General features: G+C 40.4%; 2 protein-coding genes across 5 annotated transcripts in view; one reads left to right on the forward strand and one right to left on the reverse strand.

Moving 5' to 3' along the window:
- The window catches only part of CHD1L (chromodomain helicase DNA binding protein 1 like), a 155,488-nt gene that overhangs the window by 92,897 nt on the left and 38,247 nt on the right, over positions 1-24,344 (reverse strand). The gene's annotated exons all lie outside the window — the stretch shown is intronic.
- The window catches only part of FMO5 (flavin containing dimethylaniline monoxygenase 5), a 36,101-nt gene continuing 12,291 nt past the window's right edge, over positions 535-24,344 (forward strand). The window contains exons 1-7 of one of the 4 annotated variants that reach the window (XM_046007962.1): positions 535-589; positions 1,091-1,263; positions 12,434-12,622; positions 16,434-16,596; positions 17,369-17,511; positions 20,462-20,661; positions 23,829-24,181. In XM_046007962.1, coding sequence (XP_045863918.1) covers positions 1,129-1,263; positions 12,434-12,622; positions 16,434-16,596; positions 17,369-17,511; positions 20,462-20,661; positions 23,829-24,181 — 1,183 coding nt within the window. In that variant the 5' untranslated portion in view covers positions 535-589; positions 1,091-1,128. The other 3 variants (XM_046007953.1, XM_046007943.1, XM_046007933.1) reach the window with 3 other exon arrangements.

Raw genomic sequence — 24,344 nt, forward strand, 5'->3', positions numbered from 1 at the left:
AGAGAGAAAAGAGGGAGACAGCAAGCCTGGAGGAGCAGAGGGAGAGTGAGAGAAGCCAACTCCCTGAGCCAGAGTCCTAGGCGGGGCTGAATCTCCCCACCCACGCTGAATCAGCTGAGCCGCCCAGGCGCCTGGAGAAAACACTTCTTAAAAGTCCTTCTATTTTACTGAAATGTTTGTGTTTGGTCCTCTCTGCTAAACTCCTCTAAGTAGGAAACGTAATCCTTTTTTCACTGAGCCCTCGCGGCCAGTTTAGTACAGGGGTATTTCAAGTCAATTTCTACAGGCAACCTGGAGCCAGAGAACAACCTGTGAGGTGGGAGTGGGGTGGGGAGGTGGATGAGGGCGCGGGGATCTGTTTTAACACATCCTGAAAGGTTAAGTGTTCTCCACCGAAGCTTCTAGAACAAGACTTGCTTTGAGGTTGTTGCTAGTGTCCCTTCACCAGGAGGAGTTTGTCACTTTAAGGCAGATACCAGGAAGTTAAACGTGAATGGGGTTGGGGGTGCTGGAAACGCGGGGCTGCTCCGATTCTGGAGACCGTAGTTGAGCCTCCGGGCAACTGCAATCCAAAAATCCAAAAACCTAGGTTGGAGGATCCCCCCCCCCCCCCCCCCCCCCCCCCCGCTCAAGGCAGGTTTTGCCAAAATACTATTCTTGCCGCGGGGAGGGAGAGGGTGCCGCTGAGCAGCAGGGCTTGGGCTGAAAGGAGGTGGAGAGGAATAGCTTCTCCCCATTGGCTGTTGCTGTTTGCACTTCGTTGCTTTATAGTTCTTCCACCACAGCCAAAAGTGCAGAGCAGCCTCTGGATGGCAGCTGAAGGATCGCCAGGTGCTGCAGGAAAGGCAGTGAGATTAGGCTACCACGACTTGGCTCTCAGTTTGGGGTCTTGCGGAGGCGGGGATCCCATATCCCTTCCTAGCAATTTCCTATGCCCAGGCGGACCGCAGAATCTGGCTTCTCCTAAAGCACCTGCTATTGCAGCATTTATTTGGATGATGCCAAGGCCAAGATCTTTCCTCCCTGAAATGTGTTAGCTGATGTGTGCTTTCTGTGTTTTGTCATTTTTTTTCTTTTTGTTTTTGGACAGGTTACATTGATTTAGCCTGATAAAGATATCTGGAGACCATGACCAAGAAAAGAATTGCTGTGATTGGGGGAGGTGTGAGTGGACTCTCCTCTATCAAGTGCTGCCTGGAAGAAGGCTTGGAGCCAGTCTGCTTTGAAAGGACTGATGACATCGGAGGGCTCTGGAGGTTCCAGGTAAGTCTTCTGGTTCTTTAATACTTGGAACCCTCACTGGAAACAGGTGCCCAGCAGGAGTGTTAGTTTGCAACCTCAGGAGCATTGCAGGTGTAATCTGAAACTGGTCCCCTTCATGGAAGGCAGAGAGAGACCCAAGAAAGAGGCAGGCCCCTCCAGGTTGGCCTGTGACTGGTTTAAATGAGCAAGGGAGCTTAGATGTGAGGGTTGTCCTGGGCAGCAGCAAGACAAATACATCTCCACACCTGCCATGTATTAAAAGTTCATATAGAGGCTCTAACTGGATTCAGTCATTACCATGCACATGGACTCAACACTGCATCACTAATAAGGCAAGCAGAATGTACATTCCAAGAAGTCTCTAAGGGTCTAGCTCCTGGGTCAACGTGTGGTCACATCCTGTTGATGACGTCCTCCTAACATGCCACCGCTCCTGACCAGCTTTTGGTTTATCTGCCACCCCACCCCTTCTACAGTGTTTCCTGAGCAGTCAGCAAGGGGGTTCACTATCATGGTGGTGGCCCATTTGGTGTCTGTCTGTCTGCATGGGAGGCAAATACCACAGCAACAGTGTAGGCACATGCAAAAGAAAACACAGATTAAGGTAATGATTCCCAAAACAATGTTTTTCCACCAAGAACCCCAGGCTCCCCACCATTGATCCTTAGCTGGGGGTTGGATCACTCATGGTATTCACTTACGTTCTCATGTGATTTAGTAAAGGTGATATATTAGCTGACTGATCATGCCTTTCTCAGGGTTTGGTGTTCTCAGCAGCCCAGCATGCTGATGTTGATGAGAGTTGGGGCAATGGCTGGGTTCTGCAACTTCCACACCTTTACAGTGCCTTAGCAGGGATCCCTGGTCTGGCATATGCGGTAATAGGAGTTACTGGTTGATCACGCAAATGTGTTAAAGTGGGACAGTACTTTAGACTACTTGGCGAAAATGGTTTACCTGTTAGTAATTTCATCTGCTCCATTAATATTCCATTTTTCCTTTCTACCAACCCTGCTGCTTGGGGATTCTAGGAGAGCTGGGCCCTCCATTCACTGTCATGATTTTTGGCCAGTCTTGCACATCATGACCTTTGAAATGGGACCACCCCTAGAATTTCCCCACTGCCTCACTACGAGCAATAGGGACACAACAGGTATGGGGGAAATGGCATCTGGAGGATCTCCCTCCTCCACAGGTCCTAGTGACACCTGCATTTCTAGTAGGCTGGTGGGCAGGGTGCTCCTCTGCTGCAAACAGGCATGTTACTGAATCACAGTGGCAATCTGAGCCATGGCAGAGCGCAGTCAATGGAATGTATTCTCATCCCAACCCTTGATGGGCAGGGAAGTTCTGCCACAGTGCACTCTTCCGTAGGGACAGGCTTAACCTGGAGGGGTCCTTTTACACTGATAGGAGCTCTATGGGAGTAGATAGGTTTTTGCTTTCTTCCAGAGCTGAGACCAAAATCCTGGGAGTACTCTCTCCTTCTCTTACTTCTCTTAGTGCCTAGCCCATGTATTCCAGAATCACAGACACATCTAATTCAAATGGTAGTCCTGCTTGGGAGATGCCCAGAACTATAACCTGCTTTACTAGTATTTTGGCTTTTTCAAAGGCAGTTTGCTGCTCTGATCCCCAGTCCCACAGGTGCCCTTTCTTTACCAGGTGGTATAAGGAATGGGGGCACTGTGCCAGGTGGGCAATGAAAGTCCTCCAAAGTCCCCAATCCTTACAAAGGCATCTCATTCACAATATTAGGGGCTGGGTAGGCTTGCACCTTATCGATCACAGCTTCTGGGAAAACACAAGTCTCATCTGACCAGATAGCTCCCAAAAACTTTATGGCAGAGCCTTGACCCTAAATTTTTTTTTTCCCATTTTATTTATTTTTTCAGCGTAACAGTATTCATTGTTTTTGCACAACACCCAGTGCTCCATGCAAAACGTGCCCTCCCCATTACCCACCACCTGTTCCCCCAACCTCCCACCCCTGACCCTTCAAAACCCTCAGGTTGTTTTCCAGAGTCCATAGTCTCTTATGGTTCGCCTCCCCTTCCAAATTTTTTTTTTAATAAACATATAATGTATTTTTATCCCCAGGGGTACAGGTCTGTGAATCGCCAGGTTTACACACTTCACAGCACTCACGATAGACCCTGAATTTTTTGTGGGTTCATTGCCCATCCTCTTTCTCACATATGTTCCAGCAAAGCCTCCAGGCTTCCAGCAGAGGCAAAACTTCCCATGTTAACATTATTCATTTTTTTAAAGATTATTTATTTAACAGAGAGAGAAAGACCGTGAGAGAGGGAATACAAACAGGGGAAGTGGAAGAGGGAGAAGCAGGCTTCCTGCTGATCAGGGAGCCCGATGTGGGGCTCGATCCCAGGACCCTAGGATCATGACCTAAGCCTAAGGCAGATGCTGAATGATGGAGCCACACAGGTGCCCCCCCTCCATGTTAACATTATATCATCAATGTAATGGATCCATTTTAGTGATGTGGGGGAGGAAAAGAGGACAGGTCTCAGGCTACCATCCCATGACATATGGTGGGGCTATGAAGGGCACCTTGGGGAATCAGTCAAAGGACCCATTGTTGCCTCTCCCATGTAAATGCAAAGTGGTCTTGTAATGGTCAAAGGTGTACAGACAAAAGGCATTTGCTAAGTCCAGCACAGCATAGTACCTTCCTAGGAATGACCAAGTTATCTAAGATGGTAGCCATGTTGGGCACAGCTGCCTGGATGGGGAGGGATGACCTTGTTCGGTTCTTGGTAATGTGCTGTCATCCACCATGAGTGATGTGACTCTTTTACTGGCCACTCAGTGTAGTGTGGGTTGCTTATCCTATTTCCTTATGCCCCCCAGGCAATTTATATTGACAGTTACCACTCTACAGGGATGACAGGCTAACTGGTTCCCAGTTGATGTTTCCCTTCAGCACTGGTTTGATTACCCAGAGGCAAAATTCACCAGTGGAGATTTGCCCAAGTCCAGGGGAAAGGGTAAGAAGCTCCAATTGCCTGAGTCCAGCTTGCCTGTCAATCAGTGGTCATGTCCTCTTGATGGCCTCCTCCAATAATAAGATATTTCATCTTGCGAAATATGATGGGCTTTATGATTAAGTGATTAAACTTGCTAGAATTCAGCTTGCTGGCCTCTTTTCAGCAGCCATCCCTCAAGTGCTATTCAGGTTCTTTCCCACCCCAACCCTGCAGGCTAGCAGCAAAATAGGACATAGGTATCAGCTGTTTGTCTATGAAAATGAAAATGGTATGGAGATCATTTTCATTTAATGAGTTTTGCTGCTATGTGAAAGAGGGTAAACAATCTTGGGGCAGGGGTGGAGTGTAACAAGACAACAAACATTAGAAAATGTAAAGTAGGAAATTAAGAGTGGTTATAAGTGACCTAGAATGCTTGCTTACAACTCCTTCCAGGGATCCCTTTTTCAGTCCTCTCTGACCTGATGGTCTTCTTTTTTCTTCCCTTTTTTTCTTTCCTCCCTCCCTCCTTTCTTTCTTTCTCTCTATGCCTCCCTCCCCCCTCCCTTCCTTTCTTTCTTTCCTCTCTTTGAATTCCAGTTCAATTTAAATAATACTCTAGTAATCCTAGTCCTCAAATAGAATATAAATTCTGGCTGCTTTCTTTACTCTGAACTTTTCTTTCACTTAAAAAATCAAATTTAGTTCAAAGGCCTGTCTTCAGAAGAGGGCAGAGGGCACCTGAAACTGGTATATCTTGCCCTTTCATTTTATTCAGTTTTAAAGTTGAGTTATTAATATGTACATCCACCCCTGCAACTTGTTACTAAGTTTAGTTACCATCTACTTAAAAGATAATTAAGCTAATTATATGCCAAAGAGTATCAACTTCCTTTGCTGATCTCCAAAGTGGCAAGCTTTCGTTGGGTTTGCTTTTAAACTCACTTTCTAAACCAGTGAATGGAAGTAAGGTGTCCATATGTGTTTCATATTTCATACAAACAAACACAGTGTTGATGGGTCACTTAAAAATGGCTTCATAGCAGGGTACCCGGAAGGTTCAATCAGCTGAGCATCTGACTCTCGATTTCAGCTCAGATCATGTTCTCACGTCATGAGATTGAGCCCCACACTGGGCTCCACGATCAGCATGGAGTCTGCTTGAGATTCTCGCTCCCTCTCCTACTGCCCCTTCCACTCTCTCTCTACATGCATACATATATACATACATACAAACATTATTTAGTTGAACAGCACTGTAGTCCTTTTGCATCGTGGCTCTGTCTTGGGGAACAAACTTTTTTTAAAAAAAGATTTTATTTATTTATCTATTTGACAGAGAGAGAGAGAGAGAGAGAGATCACAAGTAGGCAGAGAGGCAGGCAGAGAGAGGGGGGGAAGTAGCCTCCCTGCTGAGCAGAGAGTCTGATGTGGGGCTCCATCCCATGACCCTGAGATCATGACCTGAGCTGAAGGCCAAGGCTTAACCCACTGAGCCACCCAGGTGCCCCAACAAACTCTATTTGACAATAGTCCTTACTCAGACCTAGAATAAATACCCCCTGGCAGAACCCCCATGCCTCAGTCTTAGGCATGAACTGAAAAGGCTGTTAACTAGTGTTTGGTAATTAATAGAAAATTATGCTTTTGAAATCCTGCCACAAAATAGTATAAAAGTTAAGTGCACAGCCTGGGTTCAAATCCTAGGTCTGTCCTACTAGCAGTGTGACCTTAGGCCTCAGTGTACCTGTTTTCTTATCTTTGAGAAGGAGATAATAGTATCACCCATTGCATAGAGTATTGTGGGGATTAAGTGAATGGATAATAATGTGAATCACTAATAACTATGCCAGGTGTACAATAAGTACAATATGCCATTGTTGTTATTATTCAGTAGGCCTGGAGTGGGGTCATGCCCCTGATATCTTTGGTAAGCATCCTAGACAGGCTTGTCAATCAGGCAGTGAAATAAGTTCAGGTCCCTATTCTATCTGCTTATCAGGTTTCTGGCTTTTACGTGCAAAGTGGTTTAAACTTGTTCTCTGTTAAAAACTTAACCTGTGATTTTTTTTTCTGAGTATCCACTTGGCAATATTTCAACACCATATGAACTGCTTCCTTGAAACTAAAGAAGTTGTATTTTGTCTTAACTCTCTGATTTCTGTTAAGGCAGACTACATCTGTGTCCATTATATTATATATCATATGTAATATATTTTACACACATATATATACATACATACACATGTGCACACCACACCATTATATTTCCAGAGCCAAGTGTGATGTCTGGCACATGGTAGGTGCCAAATATATATGTTTTATAAATAAATCCTTGGAAAGAAAAATGTCTTAAGGGACTGCTTAAAATGCTTGTGGAAACAAGAGATCTTCGTTCGCATGTACATTCCACAGTTACACAGTTGTGGATCCTGAGGTATTATAAACATCCATTAATTTTGGATTAAATATGTTTTACATGTCGATGCTGTTTTCCTCAAGAATTTCCTCTGAGACCTACTTCTCTACCACCCCCTTGGTTGGTTTGTTATTTGGAGTCCTGCTCTTCCCCACTTCCCTAACTCTTCTGTAATTCACTGGGGGTTTCATACATAGCATCATTCCAAGCACTCTGGAAGTCCACATTGCTGCCAGATGTCCAATAAGACATGACTCAGGGTTGCCCTTTTCCTTTTCTTGTGACAGGTCCTAGAGACTCAGTATACATCCATAATTCTTTTCTCAGATACCATCGCTTGCATTTTCCTATCTCCCTTCCTCTTTTTTCTGTTCCACCTGCCAAGCAGGAGTATATGATTTACTCTCCACTTGCCTCCTTCTTATTATTTATTGCTGAATATTTTCTAGTAATAATTATAAGTTTTTAAGACATGAATTTCAGTCAATTCTTAGTCTCCTCTTAACAATAGATCAGACTGATGGTGGAAACTAGGTGCTAATGTGAAACATATCATTTTGATTTTTCATTCTTTAATATTACTTTATGAATGAAATAGCTTTAAAATGATAAATTCCTTATGAATGTTGAGGATTTAATAAACAGTTAATACTGGAAATTTTTTTTTTAAGATTCTTTAGTCCATCTGAATTTTTAAAATCCTTAAAGCATACCAAAGCAGTGCTTCTCAAACTTTAATGTGCATATGAATCACCAGTGATTTTGCCAAAATGTACATTCTGATTTCATTAATTGTGAGTACTGCCAAGATTCTACATTCCTGATAAACCTCTTGGTTATGTCGATGCTGCTGATCTGAGAACTACACTTCCAGTAGCAAAGCTCTAAAGGGTGTATGTAGGCACCTGGCTGACTCAGTCAAAGAGCATGTGACTCTTGATCTCAAGGTTGTAAGTTTGAGCCCCATATCGGTTGTAGAGATTACTTAAAAATAAAATCTTTAAAAAAAGAGTATATATAATATAAATCAGTAATATAAAAAAGACAACAGGTGGATACAATATAGTATAAAATTAAAACAACATAAAATATAAATTGAGTAATAAATACCTTTAGACGATAGGTTTTTAAAAATTCTTAAATTTATCAACTCTCTCCCCTCCAAAAAAATAAAAGACAAATGAATGAATGCATAAACAGAAGGTAGAAAGCAGTGGTTCTCAGCACTGGCTGTACTTTAAAGAATCACCTGGGGGACTTTAACAAACAATGATGTCAGACCATCCAGAAGTTGTGGTTTTATTGGCCTGTGATGCCAATAAAACTCTCCACTACTTATTTCTAATGTGCAGCTGGTGTTGGGACCTTTGTCCTATAGTTTTTAGCCCCAGCTTCCCAGTTGATAAATGACGATGACATGGTATCTTAAAAAAAAAAAAAATCAGTAACAGTATATTGGACTTCGGACTTTGTTAGATGATGTAGAAATAAAGATAAACTCCTGTCACTGTCCTCAAGCATTTTGCAGTTTAGCTAAGAATGTGTTGATGGGATGAACTCTGGTGCCCTGGGCTTTCTGGGGCCAGCACACCACCTCTTCCCAGCAGATCTCAACCTTGTCTCCATATTAGACAAGGAACAATTAAAACAGGGTCTTTGGGAGTAGGGACCAGGGATTAGTGTTTTTTAGAGTTTCCCAGATTATTCTTATGTGCAGACAAGGTTGAGAACAGTCCTAAGAGAGCTTCTGTCGCATGGAATTCTGAATCTATCAAAAGAACGGAAGAGCAACACTGCTTCTGTTCTCTTTTCTTGTATGAACTTCCTGTTCATACATGTGAGTCATGTGCTTAGGCAGGAAATACAATCAAGGTATACTTGTAGAGGGAAAATATATTAATTGATGGTAGGAAAATTTAAAACTCTGGTGCATCAGCTTCTTTTTCCACTCACTGACCCAACATTGCTCTGTTCCCACTCTCTTTTATAAAAAGCAGTGGGTTGGTGTGCCTGGGTGGCTCAGTCGTTAAGTGGCTGCCTTCAGCTCAGGTCATTGGTCCCAGGTCCTAGAGTCATGGGATCAGCTCCACACCTGGCTCTCTGCTCAGCAGGAAGCCTGCTTTTTCCTCTCCCTCCACTCGCCCTGCTTGTGCTCTCTCTCGCGTGCATGCTCTCTCTCTCTCTCTCTGTCAAATAAATAAATGAAGTATTTTAAAAAATTAAAAAAAAAAAAAGCAGTGGGTTGACACAGTGGTAAACCCTACCTGGGATCCAATAAGGTGTTTGGAAGAGCTTGATTTTTTTTTTTAAGATTTTATTTATTTATTCATGAGAGACAGAGAGAGGGAAAGAGAGAAGGAGAAGCAGGCTCCCCACAGAGCAGGGAGCCTGATGAGGGACTTGATCCCAGGATCCTGGGATCACGACTTGAGCTGAAGGCAGATGCTTAACTGACTGAGACACCCAGGTGCCCCTTGAGGGTTTTGCTGACCCAAGAAAATACTTTGCTGTGTTAGTGACAAGAAAAAGAATATAAATATATGAGTTTTGCCACAGGGGTAAGATCTGTGATGCATTTAGCTCTGTGAACCCAACAGACCTGCTCTAGAAAGCATGGTTCTACTCCTTGTACTAAACTTTGCATTAGTATTTTTGTATTCTTTGGGTAAATACCTTGTAGTGCAATTGCTGGGTCTTTGGGTAGTTCTATTTTTTTTAAAAATTTAATTTAATTTTTTTTCGGTGATCCATAATTCATTGTTTATGCACCACACCCAGTGTGCCATGTAATACATGGCCTCCTTAATACCCACCACCGGGCTCACCCAACCCCCAATCCCCTCCCCTCCAAAATTCTCAGTTTGTTTCTCAGAGTCCATAGTCTCTCATGGTTTGTCTCCTCCTCCAATTTCTTCCAAGTTCTATTTTTAACTGTTTGAGGAACCGCCATACTATTTTCCCCAAATAGCCAAAGCAACCTTGAAAATGAAAAGCAAAGCTTCAGGCATCACAATTCCACACTTCAAGTTATATTACAAAGCTGTAGTGATCAAGACAGTATGGTACTGGCACACAAATAGACACATAAAGCAAAAGCACAGAATAGAAAACCCAGAAAGGGACCCACAAATATATGGGCAATTAATCTTCGACAAAGCAGGAAAGGATATCCAATGGAAAAAAGTCTCTTCAACAAATGGTGTTGGGAAAACTAGACAGTAACAAGTAAAAGAATGAAACTGGGGGCGCCTGGGTGGCTCAGTGGGTTAAAGCCTCTGCCTTCAGCTCGGGTCATGATCCCAGGGTCCTGGGATTGAGCCCCACATGGGGCTCTCTGCTCCGTGGGGAGCCTGCTTCCTCCTCTCTCTCTGCCTGCCTCTCTACCTAGTTGTGATTTCTCTCTGTCAAATAAATAAAATACAAAAAAAAAAAAAAAAACAAAAAAAGAATGAAACTGGACCACTTTCTTACATTACACATAAAAACAAATTCAAAATAGATGAAAGACCTAAATGTGAGACATGAAACCATAAAAATCCTAGAAAAGAACACAGGCAGCAACCTCTTTGACACAGGCCATAGCAATTTCTTTCTAGATATGTTTCCTAAGGTAAGGGAAACAAAAGTAAAAATAAACTACAGGGACTTCATCAAAATAAAAATCTTCTGCACAGCAAAGGAAACAATCAACAAAACTAAAAAGGCAGCCCATGAAATTGGAGAAGATATTTGCAAATGGTATGTCTGATAAGGTTTAGTATCCCAAACCAATAAAGAACTTATCAAACTCAACACCGAAAAAACAAATAATCCAATTAAAAAGTGGGCTGAAGACACAGATAGACATTTTTCCAAAGAAGACCTACACATGGCCAAAAGACACATGAAAAGATGCTCAACATCACTGATCATCAGGGAAATACAGATCAAAACTACAATGAGATATCAGCTCACACACAACAGATGTGATGGCTAAAATCAACAACATAAGGAATAACAGGTATCGGCGAGGATGTGGAGAAAGGGGAACCCTCTTGCATTGTTGGTGGAAATACAGTCTGATATAGCCACTATTCTTTTTCTTGTCTTATTATATCAACTAGAATTCTACTACAGTGTTGATCAGGAATGATGAGAGAGGACATCTTTGCCTTGTTCCCAATTTTAGGGGTGAATTGTCCATTTTCTCACATTATGATATTAGCTGTGGGTATTTTGTAGATTTTTTAAATCAAATTGAAGGAATTCTTCTCTATTCTTAGCTTGCTGAAGTTTTTTTTTTTAAATCATGAATGGGTGTTGTATAAACATTTCAACAAAAACAAAAGAAAAAATACTACCTCCTTAATAAATCAACTTGTTTCTCTATTTTCACATTTTATTGACTTAAAATAAATAAAATATACTCAGAGAAAACCATCTGACAGGGGAGATGTTATACCATGCATAATTATATAAACATGGATAAATATAGGTAGTATATAATTGCCCCATGCAGACATAATTTTATATATTTGGTGGTCAGAATATGAATCTAATTTTGTGTAGGCAAGTCCACATATATATGCAAAATATATACAAAGACCAAATGCATATGAGAGATATATTTGGTCATCTGAATGACCAAATATGTATTTTTTATAAGTCACAATATTACAGGTACTTAGCTTATTTCTTTTCTGTAAGTGATGCTATCATTAACATCATTTAACATAACTTTGTCTACTATGCTGAATATTTCTTAAAAAGCTAAGTAAGAGTCAAGGGTTTTCATATACTTGTCATATTGCTCTCCAGAAAACGCTGTACTAACTTCACTCTCTCCAGCATAAGTTCCCATTTCTTAAGTTTCTGTTTGTGCTAACACAAGTAATAGTCTTTTAAATGAGTAAAGATGAGGTAATACAGGAACATATGCTGGACAAAATAGAAGTTAGTACAGTGTTTCCTGGAGAGCAGTCTTGCCAGTGTACAACAACCCTTGAAGCTCACCTAGGCTTTGAAATATATAAAAATTTGTAAGACTATTATTCAAGTGAACAGTTCTCACTTGGAGTCTCATGTCATTGCAATTAGGTGACAGCTGAGACTATATCTGCTATGGTCTCTTTGTTCTCATGTTTAGAACTTTAGCTGGGATAAATCAACTTTCTGGGGGCCCGCTACACATCTCTGTATCCCAAACATTCTCTTCACATGTCTGACTTGGCTTACTCACAGATTGGTGACTTAAGGTAGCTGTACTTTTTACATATCTGCTGACTTCTACCAGATTGAGCTTTCTAAGACACAGAGGGCAGAAGCTGCAAGACTAGTTCAGACTGTCTTGGAAGCTATTCAGTATCATTCCAACTGGATACTTTTGGTCAAAAGCAAGTCACAAAGACAATTCCCAGATTCAAAGGGAAGAGACTACACATAAGGGCACAAATACTGGGAAATGTGGAGGGGTGTGTGTATCTTTTAACTGGCATTTCTTTCAGAAAACTTTTTCAAATATTTACTGACTGTTAAAAAATCATGAAGTGGGGCACCTGGGTGGCTCAGTGGGTTAAAGCCTCTGCTTTCGGCTCATGTCGTGATCCCAGAGTCCTGGGATCGAGCCCCACATCAGGCTCCCTGCTCAGCAGGGAGCCTGCTTCCCACTCTCTCTGCCTGCCTCTCTGTCTACTTGTGATCTCTGTCAAATGAATAAATAAAATCTTTTTTAAAAAATCATGAAGTTAATTCTCAAGTTACTATGAATGTTTCTTATTTAATGCAGGAAAATCCTGAAGAAGGAAGGGCCAGTATTTACAAATCAGTGATCATCAACACATCTAAGGAGATGATGTGCTTCAGTGACTATCCCATCCCAGATCATTATCCTAACTTCATGCACAACTCCCAAGTCCTCGAGTATTTCAGGATGTATGCCAGAGAATTTGATCTTCTAAAGTATATTCGATTTAAGGTAGGGAATTTTGTGGGTGTCTTTGTGTTTGAAGTTGTTTGTCAAATAAATGAATAATGTGGCTTCATTAACCAGGTCTTATGTGTAAAGAATGCTTAAATATGCCCATATATCTATCCTATCCAGACAAAGACTCTGTTCTTTTGTCTTCTCTGTGCCTGAAACACATCCATGGAAAGGTCCTTTTTCTATATATTTTGACTGCAGATCCTAGAAGCCACTGGCCAGGATGTTTTCATTCCTTCACTTCATACTATTTGATTGCAATAAAACAAATGAGGGAAAGTGTTTTCCCAGTCAGAGAGGGGAACTGACAGGTATGGAAACCTAAAACAACTCTGGGTCCACCACAACTTATCTGCTACTGCTTAACCCTTTTATACTTTCTGACGTACATGCCAATGCATTTTAAAAAAAATTTAAATTCAATTAGCCAACATATCCTTAGTCTCAGATGTAGTGTTCAACAATTATCAGTTGCATACAACACCCAGTGCTCATCACATCACACCAATGCATTATTTTTATGTGATCACAAACAACCTAATGAAGCAGTTATTGGGAAATTACTGAGGAAACCAAGAAGTTAACTCTGGTGTAGAGGGAAGAACAAAATGAAATGGGGAACAAAAACTTGAGTTCTAGTCTTTGCTCTACCCCTAATCAATTTGTGACCTCAGACAAGTAAGTTCCTCAACTTTGATGTCTCTTGTTTTGTTGTTTGTAAAAATTTTCTTGTTTGTAAAACAAGATGATTATATTAGATCACTTCAATGGTTCTTTCCTGTTACGTCTTCCATGATTTTCCTATCATTTTTTTCCAAAGATTTTATTTCATTTGTTCATGAGAAATAGAGAGAGAGGGAGAAGCAGGCTCCCCATGGAGCAAGGACCCCAATGTAGGACTCAACCCCAGAACCCTGGGATCACAACCTGAGCCAAAGACAGATGCTTAACTGACTGAGCCATCCAGGCACCTGATTTTTCTATCATCTTTAACCATGGCCATAGAAGAATACATGTTTCTGACAGCTGGAAAAAAGCCTAAATCTTCTACCTTTTTTACCTCTTGTGAGGAGAACTACTAGGATCTACTCTCTTAACTTTCAAATAGGGTACCTGGGTTGCTCAGTGGTTAAGCCTCTGCCTTCAGCTCAGGTCATGGTCTTGGGGTCCCAGGGTCGTGTCCTGCATCGGGCTCTCTGCTCAGTGGGGAGCCAGCTTCCCCACCTCCCCGCCTACTTGTGATTTCTCTCTCTGTGTGTCAAATAAATAAATAAAATCTTAAAAAAAAACCCACTTACAAATATACCATATGGCAGTATTACCTATAGTCATCACATTATACATTATTATACCCCCAGTACTTATTTATCTTATAAACTGGAATTTTGTACCTCTTGACCACCAGCATCCAATTCCCCACCTCCACCTCCCTTCTACCTTCTTCTTCTTTTTTTAAAAAGATTTTATTTATTTATTTGACAGACAGAGATCACAAGTAGGCAGAGAGGCAGGCTGGGGGTGGTGGGTGGTGGGAGAAGAAGCAGGTTCTCCACTGAGCAGAGAGCCTGATGTGGGGCTTGATCCCAGGACCCTAAGATCAGGACCTGAGCTGAAGGCAGAGGCTTTAACCCACTGAGCCACCCAGGCTCCCTTCCCTTCTACCTTCTGATTAGTCTGCTAAATCGTGATTTTTTTCTATTTAACAATTTAACAATGATAATAAAATGGTAATATCCAGTGACATCTTCCAAAGTAAGTCATTTATAGCTCAGTGACTTCCCTTCACTTGTTAAATACATTGAACAAATTTGTTACCATAATAATCAATGGAGATACTAAGACAAAAAAAAAAAATCAATGATTTTGTAGCCTCGTTAAGAAGGTAAAAAATGAAGAAAAAAATTTCTGTAAATTTAACTAATTAAAGTAAAGAGTAACAGGGTAATAAATCCCATAGAGATTTATATATTGTTAGCTAAGAGGAACGGTGCTTAACCCATTAGGGCATGAGACAATAGGCACCAGGGAAGTTTTCTTAGAGGAGATAATATGTAAGCTAACTGTTTAAAGGTAAATAGGAATCTGCCAAATGAAGAAGGAATAAAAGGATGACCAATGCAGAGACACAAGCCTGTGTAAAACCAAGAACCTTACAGAAAAGAACTCTAAATAATGCAGGATGGCTTGAGTATCTCTAGGTGGTGTCTCTAGGAGTCTACCAAGACATTATGGTCAGAGACCCTAGAACCACATAGGAATACATTCTTTTTTTTTTTTTTAATTTTTTCAGTGTTCTAAGATTCATTGTTTATGCACCACATCCAATACATTCTTAATGTTTCCCTAGGCTAGATAGAATAACCCATTTTTTCTCCTTTTTTTTTTGTTTGTTTGTTTATTTTCAGCATAACAGTAACAGTGTTCATTGTTTTTGCACCACACCCAGTGCTCCATGCAGTACGTGCCCTCCCTATTACCCACCACCTGGTTCCTCAACCTCCCACCCCCCCCGCCCCTTCAAAACCCTCTGGTTGTTTTTTAGAGTCCATAGTCTCTCATGGTTCATCTCCCCTTCCAATTTCCCTCAACTCCCTCTCCTCTCCATCTCCCCATGTCCTCCATGTTATTTGTTATGCTCCACAAATAAGTGAGACCATATGATACTTGACTCTCTCTGCTTGACTTATTTCGCTCAGCATAATCTCTTCCAGTCCTGTCCATGTTGCTACAAAAGTTGGGTATTCATCCTTTCTGATTGAGGCATAATACTCCATTGTGTATATGGACCACATCTTCCTTATCCATTCATCCGTTGAAGGGCATCTTGGTTCTTTCCACAGTTTGGCGACCGTAGCCATTGCTGCAATAAACATTGGGGTACAGATGGCTCTTCTTTTCACTACATCTGTATCTTTGGGGTAAACACGCAGCAGTGCAATTGCAGGGTCATAGGGAAGCTCTATTCTTAATTTCTTGAGGAATCTCCACACTGAGAATAACCCATTTTTTAAACCAAAAATTATACCACTGGCTATCTCATCTTGCAGCCTCTTTTTTTTTTTTTTTGACAGACTGAGATCACAAGCAGGCAGAGAGGCAGGCAGAGTGGGGGAAGCAGGCTCCCTACTGAGCAGAGAGCCCAATGCGGGACTCTATCCCAGGACCCTGAGATCATGACTTGAGCCAAAGGCAGAGGCATAACCTACTAAGTCACCCAAGTACCCCTTGCAGTCTCTTTCTTAATAATTTCTTGTAACATGGGCATTTATAGGAGCCAAAGAGTGAGTCATTTACATAAAATAGCCATTGAGATGTTTTTATACTCTAAGAAAGAGAGTCCTATGACTCAGTCACAAGTTTAAGCCTAGAGTAAGAACAGGACTTGGGGTAAAAAGATATCAGAGGGTCCCAAGATGTTTGGGGGCCAGGGGAGGAATAGGCATTTAGTGCATGGAGTGCCTTAGAAGCACAGGGGAAACCCAAGTTCTATTCAAGTGTCGCAGGACATCTGAGCGCATGGTCTAAGAGAATGAGTGATTTGCACTTTTCTAGAAGCAGAGGAGAGTGCAACATTAACCTGGCAATTATTTTATTTAGCCTGCCTTGTGGGAGTTTTCTCACTCTGACTACAGCCCCAGACAAAAAAGTTCCTCTGTGTGGAATATGAAAATCAAAGATCCCCGCGTGAGTGTTCTTGTGTGATATCAGGCCTTTGTGTAACACTCTGCAAAGAGAGTCATGTCGAGGAAGATGTCCACTGTATTGGCTGTGGTTAGTCTCCTGTAGCTATCACTTTTCTTCTCAGACCAGTGTGTGCAGTGTGAAGAAGCGGCCTGATTTCTCCACTTCAGGCCAATGGGAGGTAATCACAGAATCTGAAGGGAAAAAGGAGGTAAACGTCTTTGATGGAGTCATGGTTTGCACTGGCCATCACACCAATGCTCACTTACCCTTGGAAAGCTTTCCTGGTGAGTAGCCTACAAGGAAGGAAACACTTGAACCGTGCCTGTGACCTGATCTCTGAGGAAAGGGAGGGTTGTGGCCTGAGTGATCCTCACCAAAGAATGAGATAAGGCTTATCCTAATTCTACATGTTCCCCTGAAAGATGTTGGGGCAACTGTGATTACTGCTCTTTGGGAGGTAGAAATAACCTTAGTTTTGGAACCTAGAGAAAAATTAGAGGGCTCTAACTTTGGTTTCACAATAACCTTGGTTTTTCTAAAGATCAAAAGAAAGAACATGGGAGTTGATCCATATTAGGTTGAATAAGGACTTTTTCAGCAATCAAGGGAACAAACAAATATTGAGTTTCTAAGGAAGAAATGAAAACTTAAAGAATTTATAGTTTTTGACCTGGATTTTCATTTTGGAAAAAAAAAAAAGTACTCTAGTATAATCTAGAGTATATGAAAACATATGTACTCCAATTGAAATGGGAGTAGGTATTTAAAGATGAAAAGACAAAAGAGAAAGGTTTTCTGCAGTGGTTTGGATTTGGGAATCTACAAGTCCAAAATACAAACAGATCCTGAGGTGGGCAGACTATCCGTGATAAGGAAGTCACAAAGTTCTTCTCTGAGACTATGAGAAAATAGGCAAAAATAGAAAGGCAAGCATGTAGCTGAATAGAGGGAGACTATAGATGTGTGCTTAGACTATACACACTGCCAGAAAAATGAATGTTTCAATGAATAATAGCAGATAACCTCATCTGATAATTATTTTCCCTTCTCTTGCAGGAATTGAGAAGTTCAAAGGACAGTACTTCCACAGCCGAGACTATAAGAATCCAGATATTTTCACTGGAAAGAGAGTCATTATAATTGGCATTGGGAATTCGGGAGGGGATCTGGCTGTGGAAATTTGCCACACAGCCAAGCAGGTTTGAATTAGTAAATTATTTTCTTTGCTTCATCAAGGAAGCTGTATGTAGACCCAACATAGAGTAAGAATACCTCTGCCCACAGCCTATCAGTGCCAGTGGCAAGCAGAGCTTGGCTCCATTGCCTCAGTTGGCAACATTATGATGATGAGATGATGGAGCCAACATTCCCTGTTAGATTCCCATCATTCAGTTGACTTCACACTATAGAATCCCAATGACCCCAGTCAGCTGTCTCTTCTGAGTATGCCTCTGACTTTGAAGACTAAGCAGTAGCTTGAGGAGCTTGGTTGAATGCAGCATTCAGAGTGTGATGCCTGTTGAGGCTAGTGGAAGTGCCACACTTTCATATAAAGGAAAGCATGCTGGTTTAGTGGAAGGCTTTGGATTCATAGGATGGTGGGGGAGTTTTTCTCTTCACTCCCCAAATGGAAAATAGAAACAGTTTAATCTTTCCAAAGACAATGTGGATATCAGTATGAAAAGCATCCATGCTGTAGCATGTGCAAGGCGTTCACCCCAGCCTTTGCATACAGTTAGGTATCAGAATGACATTCACTCTAAAGCAATTTCTACATCCTAGAGTTTTTTGTTTTGTTTTGTTTTGGGGGGGGTTCTGATTTGAACTCCAGTGTTAAAAAAGACCTGAGCTGTTTTGTTTTTTGTATCATATATTTTGAGCTGGAAAGAAAATGTCTTCTTTATAAATTCCTAGAAAAACATGTCATTTTATATCTTGTTATTCTTGTCTTTATTGAATAACTTTATTAGCAATAGGTAAATGGTCATTTCCAGCAACTTTACTTAAGCTGTGTTTCTCCACAAATATGTTTAAAATTTTTTAAAATAGAAGTTTAATGTCTCACCTTTGTTAAATGACCTTTATCCAGAAATTCCATTCAATTACACTTCTCAGTATTATCCCCATCTATCACCACAAAAGTAATTTCATATGTTACCCCATAAATTAATTCAACAAGCTTTATCAGTAAATAGGTATATAAACAAAAAAGGGTAAAAATGTGTATAGGTATTATGATAAAAGAGTATGTAAGGTATATGATGGTGACCCAAAGCATGAGTCTTCTATAATAGCACTGGCTAATCAAATGGTCAATTATAAGGGAGTTGGGCCTTCCATGCACTGAGGAGCTGTAGATCGCCAAAGAACAAAGCATCCAGAATGGATGGAGATGAGGTGGCTGTGTCTGAGAAGGCCTGGGGACAACTCATGGCACAACCATGTCTGCATGGCAGGGGTGACACTAGCACACCTCTAATGCAAGTTAAAGAAACTCAATTGCTGGGTTCTAACTTTTTGCTTTACATATTAAATTGTATTTATTAAAATTTGTAGATCAAAAAATTTAATGGACCTATAAATTTCAGTCTATCAAGGAAGATTTGGTATAATAAATTTTGTGCTATAATGTTTTTGTGAAAACATCCATTTCTTATAAAACAACTGTCCTTACATTTTTTTCTTATAAATCCAGATTTGTAAATATTGTATGCTTAAAACAAGTTATAGATGGGAAACTGAAATGCAAAGTATGAGGATAGTCATTAGGCATCTATTGAGTGTTTACTATATGCCCCACCTTTTTCAGAACCACTATTTAATTCTCACAACAGCCTTGTGATGTATTATTGTCACTGCTTTATACATAGGGAATCTTTTAATTGAGCCCCTGAGCATTTATTCACATACTTATATAACAAAAATTATACAGATTACGCACAAACCTGTGTAATTCCTAAGACCATGCATGCTTTTTCAACTGTACTTAATCATCAGAGCGTGTAAGGTTACCATCAGTGAGAATCTATGAGTGAAGTATGTTATTATTCCTCTGTAGACTGGTCACCTTTTTATATGAGAGTTTACAAACAAAAGACCATAAAGCAAGTACTTATGTACCTTACAATTATGGAAACTATCTCCAGAGAGTTTTATAGAGAAAGTGATACTTTCACCAGGTAATTGAATGTCAGAACTCAGCTCTGAGCATGGAATTTAGCCCACAGAGGACACATAAAGAGTGACCAGCTTCCTGTTGTTCTATAATAGTTTTTCCATAAAATAGTCAGTGCAACACTTCTTCAAGCACAGGCTTTGGGGTCATCAGACCTGGGTTGGAAATGCAACTCTGCCACTTACTAACTGTATGATTTCAGCAAGTTATTCATTTTCTCCGTGGCTCTCATCCATAAAGTGGGGACAATAATATCTACTTCAAGAGGTTGTTGTATTGATTAAGTAAGACTATAGATAAAGGACCAGCACAGTGACTTACAGGTCACAGTTCTCAATAAATGGAAGCAACAAGGATGGTGGGTTGGGGAGACTGAAAGATGTCTACACTGTACCTCCCACTCTGGAGGAAACACATTTGCAGAGACAGAAATAAGAGTGTAAAAAGTTTACTATCACTATAAATGATAAATAACAGGGGTTTTTGGTAATATGCTAATAATGCCAAAGCAAAAGAGACTGAGGGTTTCAGATTAAATGATGTCCAATTGCTTTCAGTTCTACTGCTCCTTGATCTTAAATGAGTTGGACAGGTTAAGTGCTAGAGAAGTTCAAAGGACAGAGAGAAAATTATCAGGCAGAATGGTCAGTGGTGTCTTATGGAGGAGGCACACTTATCTGGATCTATAGGCTTTGGAGAATTAAAAGGATAGGTGACTTTTCAAGGAGGCATAATGACATTAAACAGAAATGCAGTCATGGTTGAGAGAAAGACACATTCTTGGTCAGTGAATGTACTAATTTAATTGTATACTTAGTGTTTGAAAAGAAAAATTGCAGGAAATAAAAAAAGACCATTCAGGAACTAAAAAGGCAGACAAATAGTTTGAACTTAATCTTGAAGAGAGTGGGGTGCTATTAAAGGATTATGAGGAGAGAATGACAAAAGCAAACAATTTTTCCCCCATACCCCAGGTTTTCCTCAGTACCAGGAGAGGGGCTTGGATCCTGAATCGTGTAGGAGACTTTGGATATCCTTTTGATGTGTTATTCTCTTCTCGATATAAATACTTTCTTTCGAAGATTTGTGGTCGATCATTAGTAAACAGTTTTTTGGAGAAAAAGTTGAACCAAAGATTTGACCACGAAATGTTTGGCCTAAAGCCGAAACACAGGTATGTTGCCATGATGTAAGTAGGGCAGTGATGGCCAACGCATAAGAATAAGGACTTCAGGGGTGCCTGGGTGGCTCAGTGGGTTAAAGCCTCTGCCTTCGGCTCAGGTCCTGGGATCAAGTCCCACATCGGGATCAGCAGGGAGCCTGCTTCCTCCTCTCTCTCTCTCTCTCTCTGCCTGCCTCTCTGCCTACTTGTGATCTCTCTCTCTGTCAAATAAATAAATAAAATCTTAAAAAAAAAAAAGAATAAGGACTTCACATGGGATAACGGTAGAGCTACTTCTACCCATACATTAAGAAAATACACATATCTGAAATCAGATTTCTACTTTGCCCCTTATAGAAGTCCAAGATCTACTGATCTGTAATCATCAGCCTGTGACTCTCCTTGGCATTAACCATTTTATCATTTCCTCAGACACAGGTTCTTTTTACAGATACCCAGTAACAATAAAATGGGAGCAGATGGCAGTAAATTACTCATTCATCTCACAAACATTGAGCATCTGCTATGAGCCAAGCATTATACTGCGCATGAGAATACAGAGACTAAAGACCTAATAGTAATACTAATACAAATAATAACAACTTACTTTTCTGAAGACTTACTATAAGACAAGCACATTGCTGAGTTCTATGTATGATCTCATTTAATCCTCACAACAACTCTATAGGTTAGAACTATTTTTTTTTAACTGCTAGTTTGCAGATATAAACACTGACACTTAGAGAAACTAATTTTTATGAAGTTACACAAGAAATAAATGTCAGACTTCAGAAATGGATCTTACCTTAAATACTCTAAGGAGATGACAGGCAATAGAATATGATAAATGCATGGAGAGCTGTGAGGGTATGAATGAAGTATGGGAGTCCTCAAACAGGAAGATAGACTGTGAAAGCATTTCTAGAAGCTGATTTTCTTTTTTTAAGATTTATTTATTTACTTACTTACGTGAGAGAGATAATGTGAGAGAGGAAAGGGTCAGAGGGAGAAGCAGACTCCCCGCTGAGCAGGAAGCCTGATGCGGGACTCAATCCGGGACTCCAGGATCATGACCTGCGCTAAAGGCAGTTGCTTAACCAACTGAGCTACCCAAGCACCCTAGGGGCTGATTTTTTTTTTTTTTTTTTAAGATCTTATTCATTTATTTGACAGACAGAGATCACAAGTAGGCAGAGAGGCAGGCAGAGAGAGAGGAGGAAGCAGGCTGTCCACTGAGCAGAGAGCCCGATGCGGGGCTCTATCCCAGGACCCCGGGATCATGACCCGAGATGAAGGCAGAGGCTTTAACCCACTGAGCCACCCAGGCGCCCCTAGAGGCTGATTTTTAAATGCCTTTTTCCCAACTCTCTTTTCTTTAGTGTTCAGATTTACTTATTCCAAAATAGTAAGTACAATGAGTACACATAATACGTTTCACTTAGATTCACCTATCTAAAAAGTCCAAAGTTTGCTGTATTTGCTTCCTCTCTCTCTCCCTCTCTAAAGAGAGATAAATCCCTACATATAGAGCATCCATCCATCCATAGATACATACAGATTTTTTCCTAAACCATTTCAGAGTAAGTCACAGTCACTAGGACACCTTATCCTACATTCTTCAATATATATTAAGAAATGGGATATAAGAAATGGGATATTCTCCCATATAAACATAACATAGAGACCACACAGGAAATTCAGCATTGCTAAAATACATTATCTAATATATCAGATATTCAGATTTCCTAAATTGTCCCCAAAATATTTATGGCTTTTTTATTTTTAAATCTAGGATCCTTTCAGGTATTAGCCAATTGCATTTAAATGTTAGGTCTCTTTAATTTCTCTTCATCTGAAATAATTCACCATTTTTCAACATAGACTTTTATAAAAGAATTGAGCCAAGTATTTTATAGAAAAATCTCTAAATTTGGACTTGCATAGTTGTTTCCCCTTTACTATATTCTGGTTAAACATTTTGGCACAAATACTCATAGGTTATATTGTACCTTCTTGGTGGATCACACCAGCATCCACATGATATGAGTTTATCCTGTACTAATGTTAAATTTGATCAGCTGGATAAAGTGGCACCTATGAAATTTCTCCTTTGCAAAGATTTTTTTCCCTTTGATCAGTGGGGTGATACTTTGAGACTATGTTCCTGAGGGTAGACCAGCTCTGTCTGAATATGATGGCTGAGAATTCTCAGAGCCTGTTAACTAAGGGCCCAAGAATCCAGACTGATTTTTAGAAAGGTCCAAGACACTGGAAACCCTATTTTGGGGGGCACCCTTATCCTATGCTATCTCTAAGAAAATACTACTTAAGAGGATCAGAGGCTCCCAAAGGAATTCGCAGTAAACCATTTTGAGACAAATTCTAAAATCCTGGTCTGTATAACCTTGGGAAAGCCACTTAAGTTCTGTAGGCCTCAATTTCCTCATCTCTAAACTTGGATAATTATACCTGTCCTGCCTCCTTCATTGTATGAGACTCAAATAAGTGAATATATATAGAATTAATTTTTAACTATAAATTACTATATACATGTCATATATTATACAGTTTGGAAAATCATGGTTTAATTCTAGCTCTTGGGCCTTTGAAACTAGAAATGAGACTCAATAGAATGTAGACAGTTCAGTTCTCCAGACTCATTGATCTGTGGATAGAATCTGTAGCCTGTGGCCTTATCATATCACTGAAAATATTACTACTGTTTCTTGCCCATTCTTCTTTTACTTCTCCAATGTCATCTATTTTTTTAAATGTTTTATTTATTTATGAGAGAGAGAGAGAGAGAGTACACACAAGCAGGGAAGGGTTAGAGGGAGAAGCAGACTCCCCTCTGAGCAGAGAGCCAGATACAGGCCCTGATCCCAGGACTCTGAGATCATGATCTGAGCCAAAGACAGATCCTTAACCAACTGAGCCACCCAGGTGCCCCTGTCTTCTCTTTCAATGACATCCAGGTCCCAACATCTGCTCTGAGATCCTGATCTGTGCCAAGCTGGTATACATTAGACTTTCCCCAAAATTCATGGATAGACCAAGAGGGACACCATTAGCATATTGTTTAACCACCTCCATCAAAGTGGAATTTTACTTACATATTGCTGATACCTCTTTTTCTTTCTCTCATTTCTCCTTCTTCTGATCTTTATCACCGCTTACAGAGCTCTGAGTCAACATCCAACAGTGAATGATGACCTGCCAAATCGTATAATGTCTGGTTTGGTGAAGGTGAAAGGAAATGTGACGGAATTCACAGAAACAGCTGCCATATTTGAAGATGGCTCCAGGGAGGACAACATTGATGCTGTTATCTTTGCCACAGGCTATACTTTTGCCTTCCCTTTTCTTGAAGATTCTGTCCAAGTAGTCAAAAACAAGATATCCCTATATAAAAAGGTCTTCCCTCCTAACCTGGAAAAGCCTACTCTTGCGATCATAGGCTTGATCCAGCCCTTGGGTGCCATTATGCCCATTTCAGAGCTGCAAGGACGCTGGGTGACTCAAGTATTTAAAGGTAAGTGACGATGCTATCTAACTACTTAGTGGTATGTTTACTTCTGTTTACATTCTTGCTTTTAAATAACTAAACAGTATGTATGACTATAACAGTGCCTGGCATTAAAATTCATGCTCAAAAATTATTCTTGAATGAATGTAAAGTTATAACTTATAACTAT

The sequence above is a fragment of the Meles meles genome, chromosome 1 (genome assembly GCF_922984935.1).
Source record: "Meles meles chromosome 1, mMelMel3.1 paternal haplotype, whole genome shotgun sequence".
Lineage (NCBI taxonomy): Eukaryota > Metazoa > Chordata > Mammalia > Carnivora > Mustelidae > Meles > Meles meles.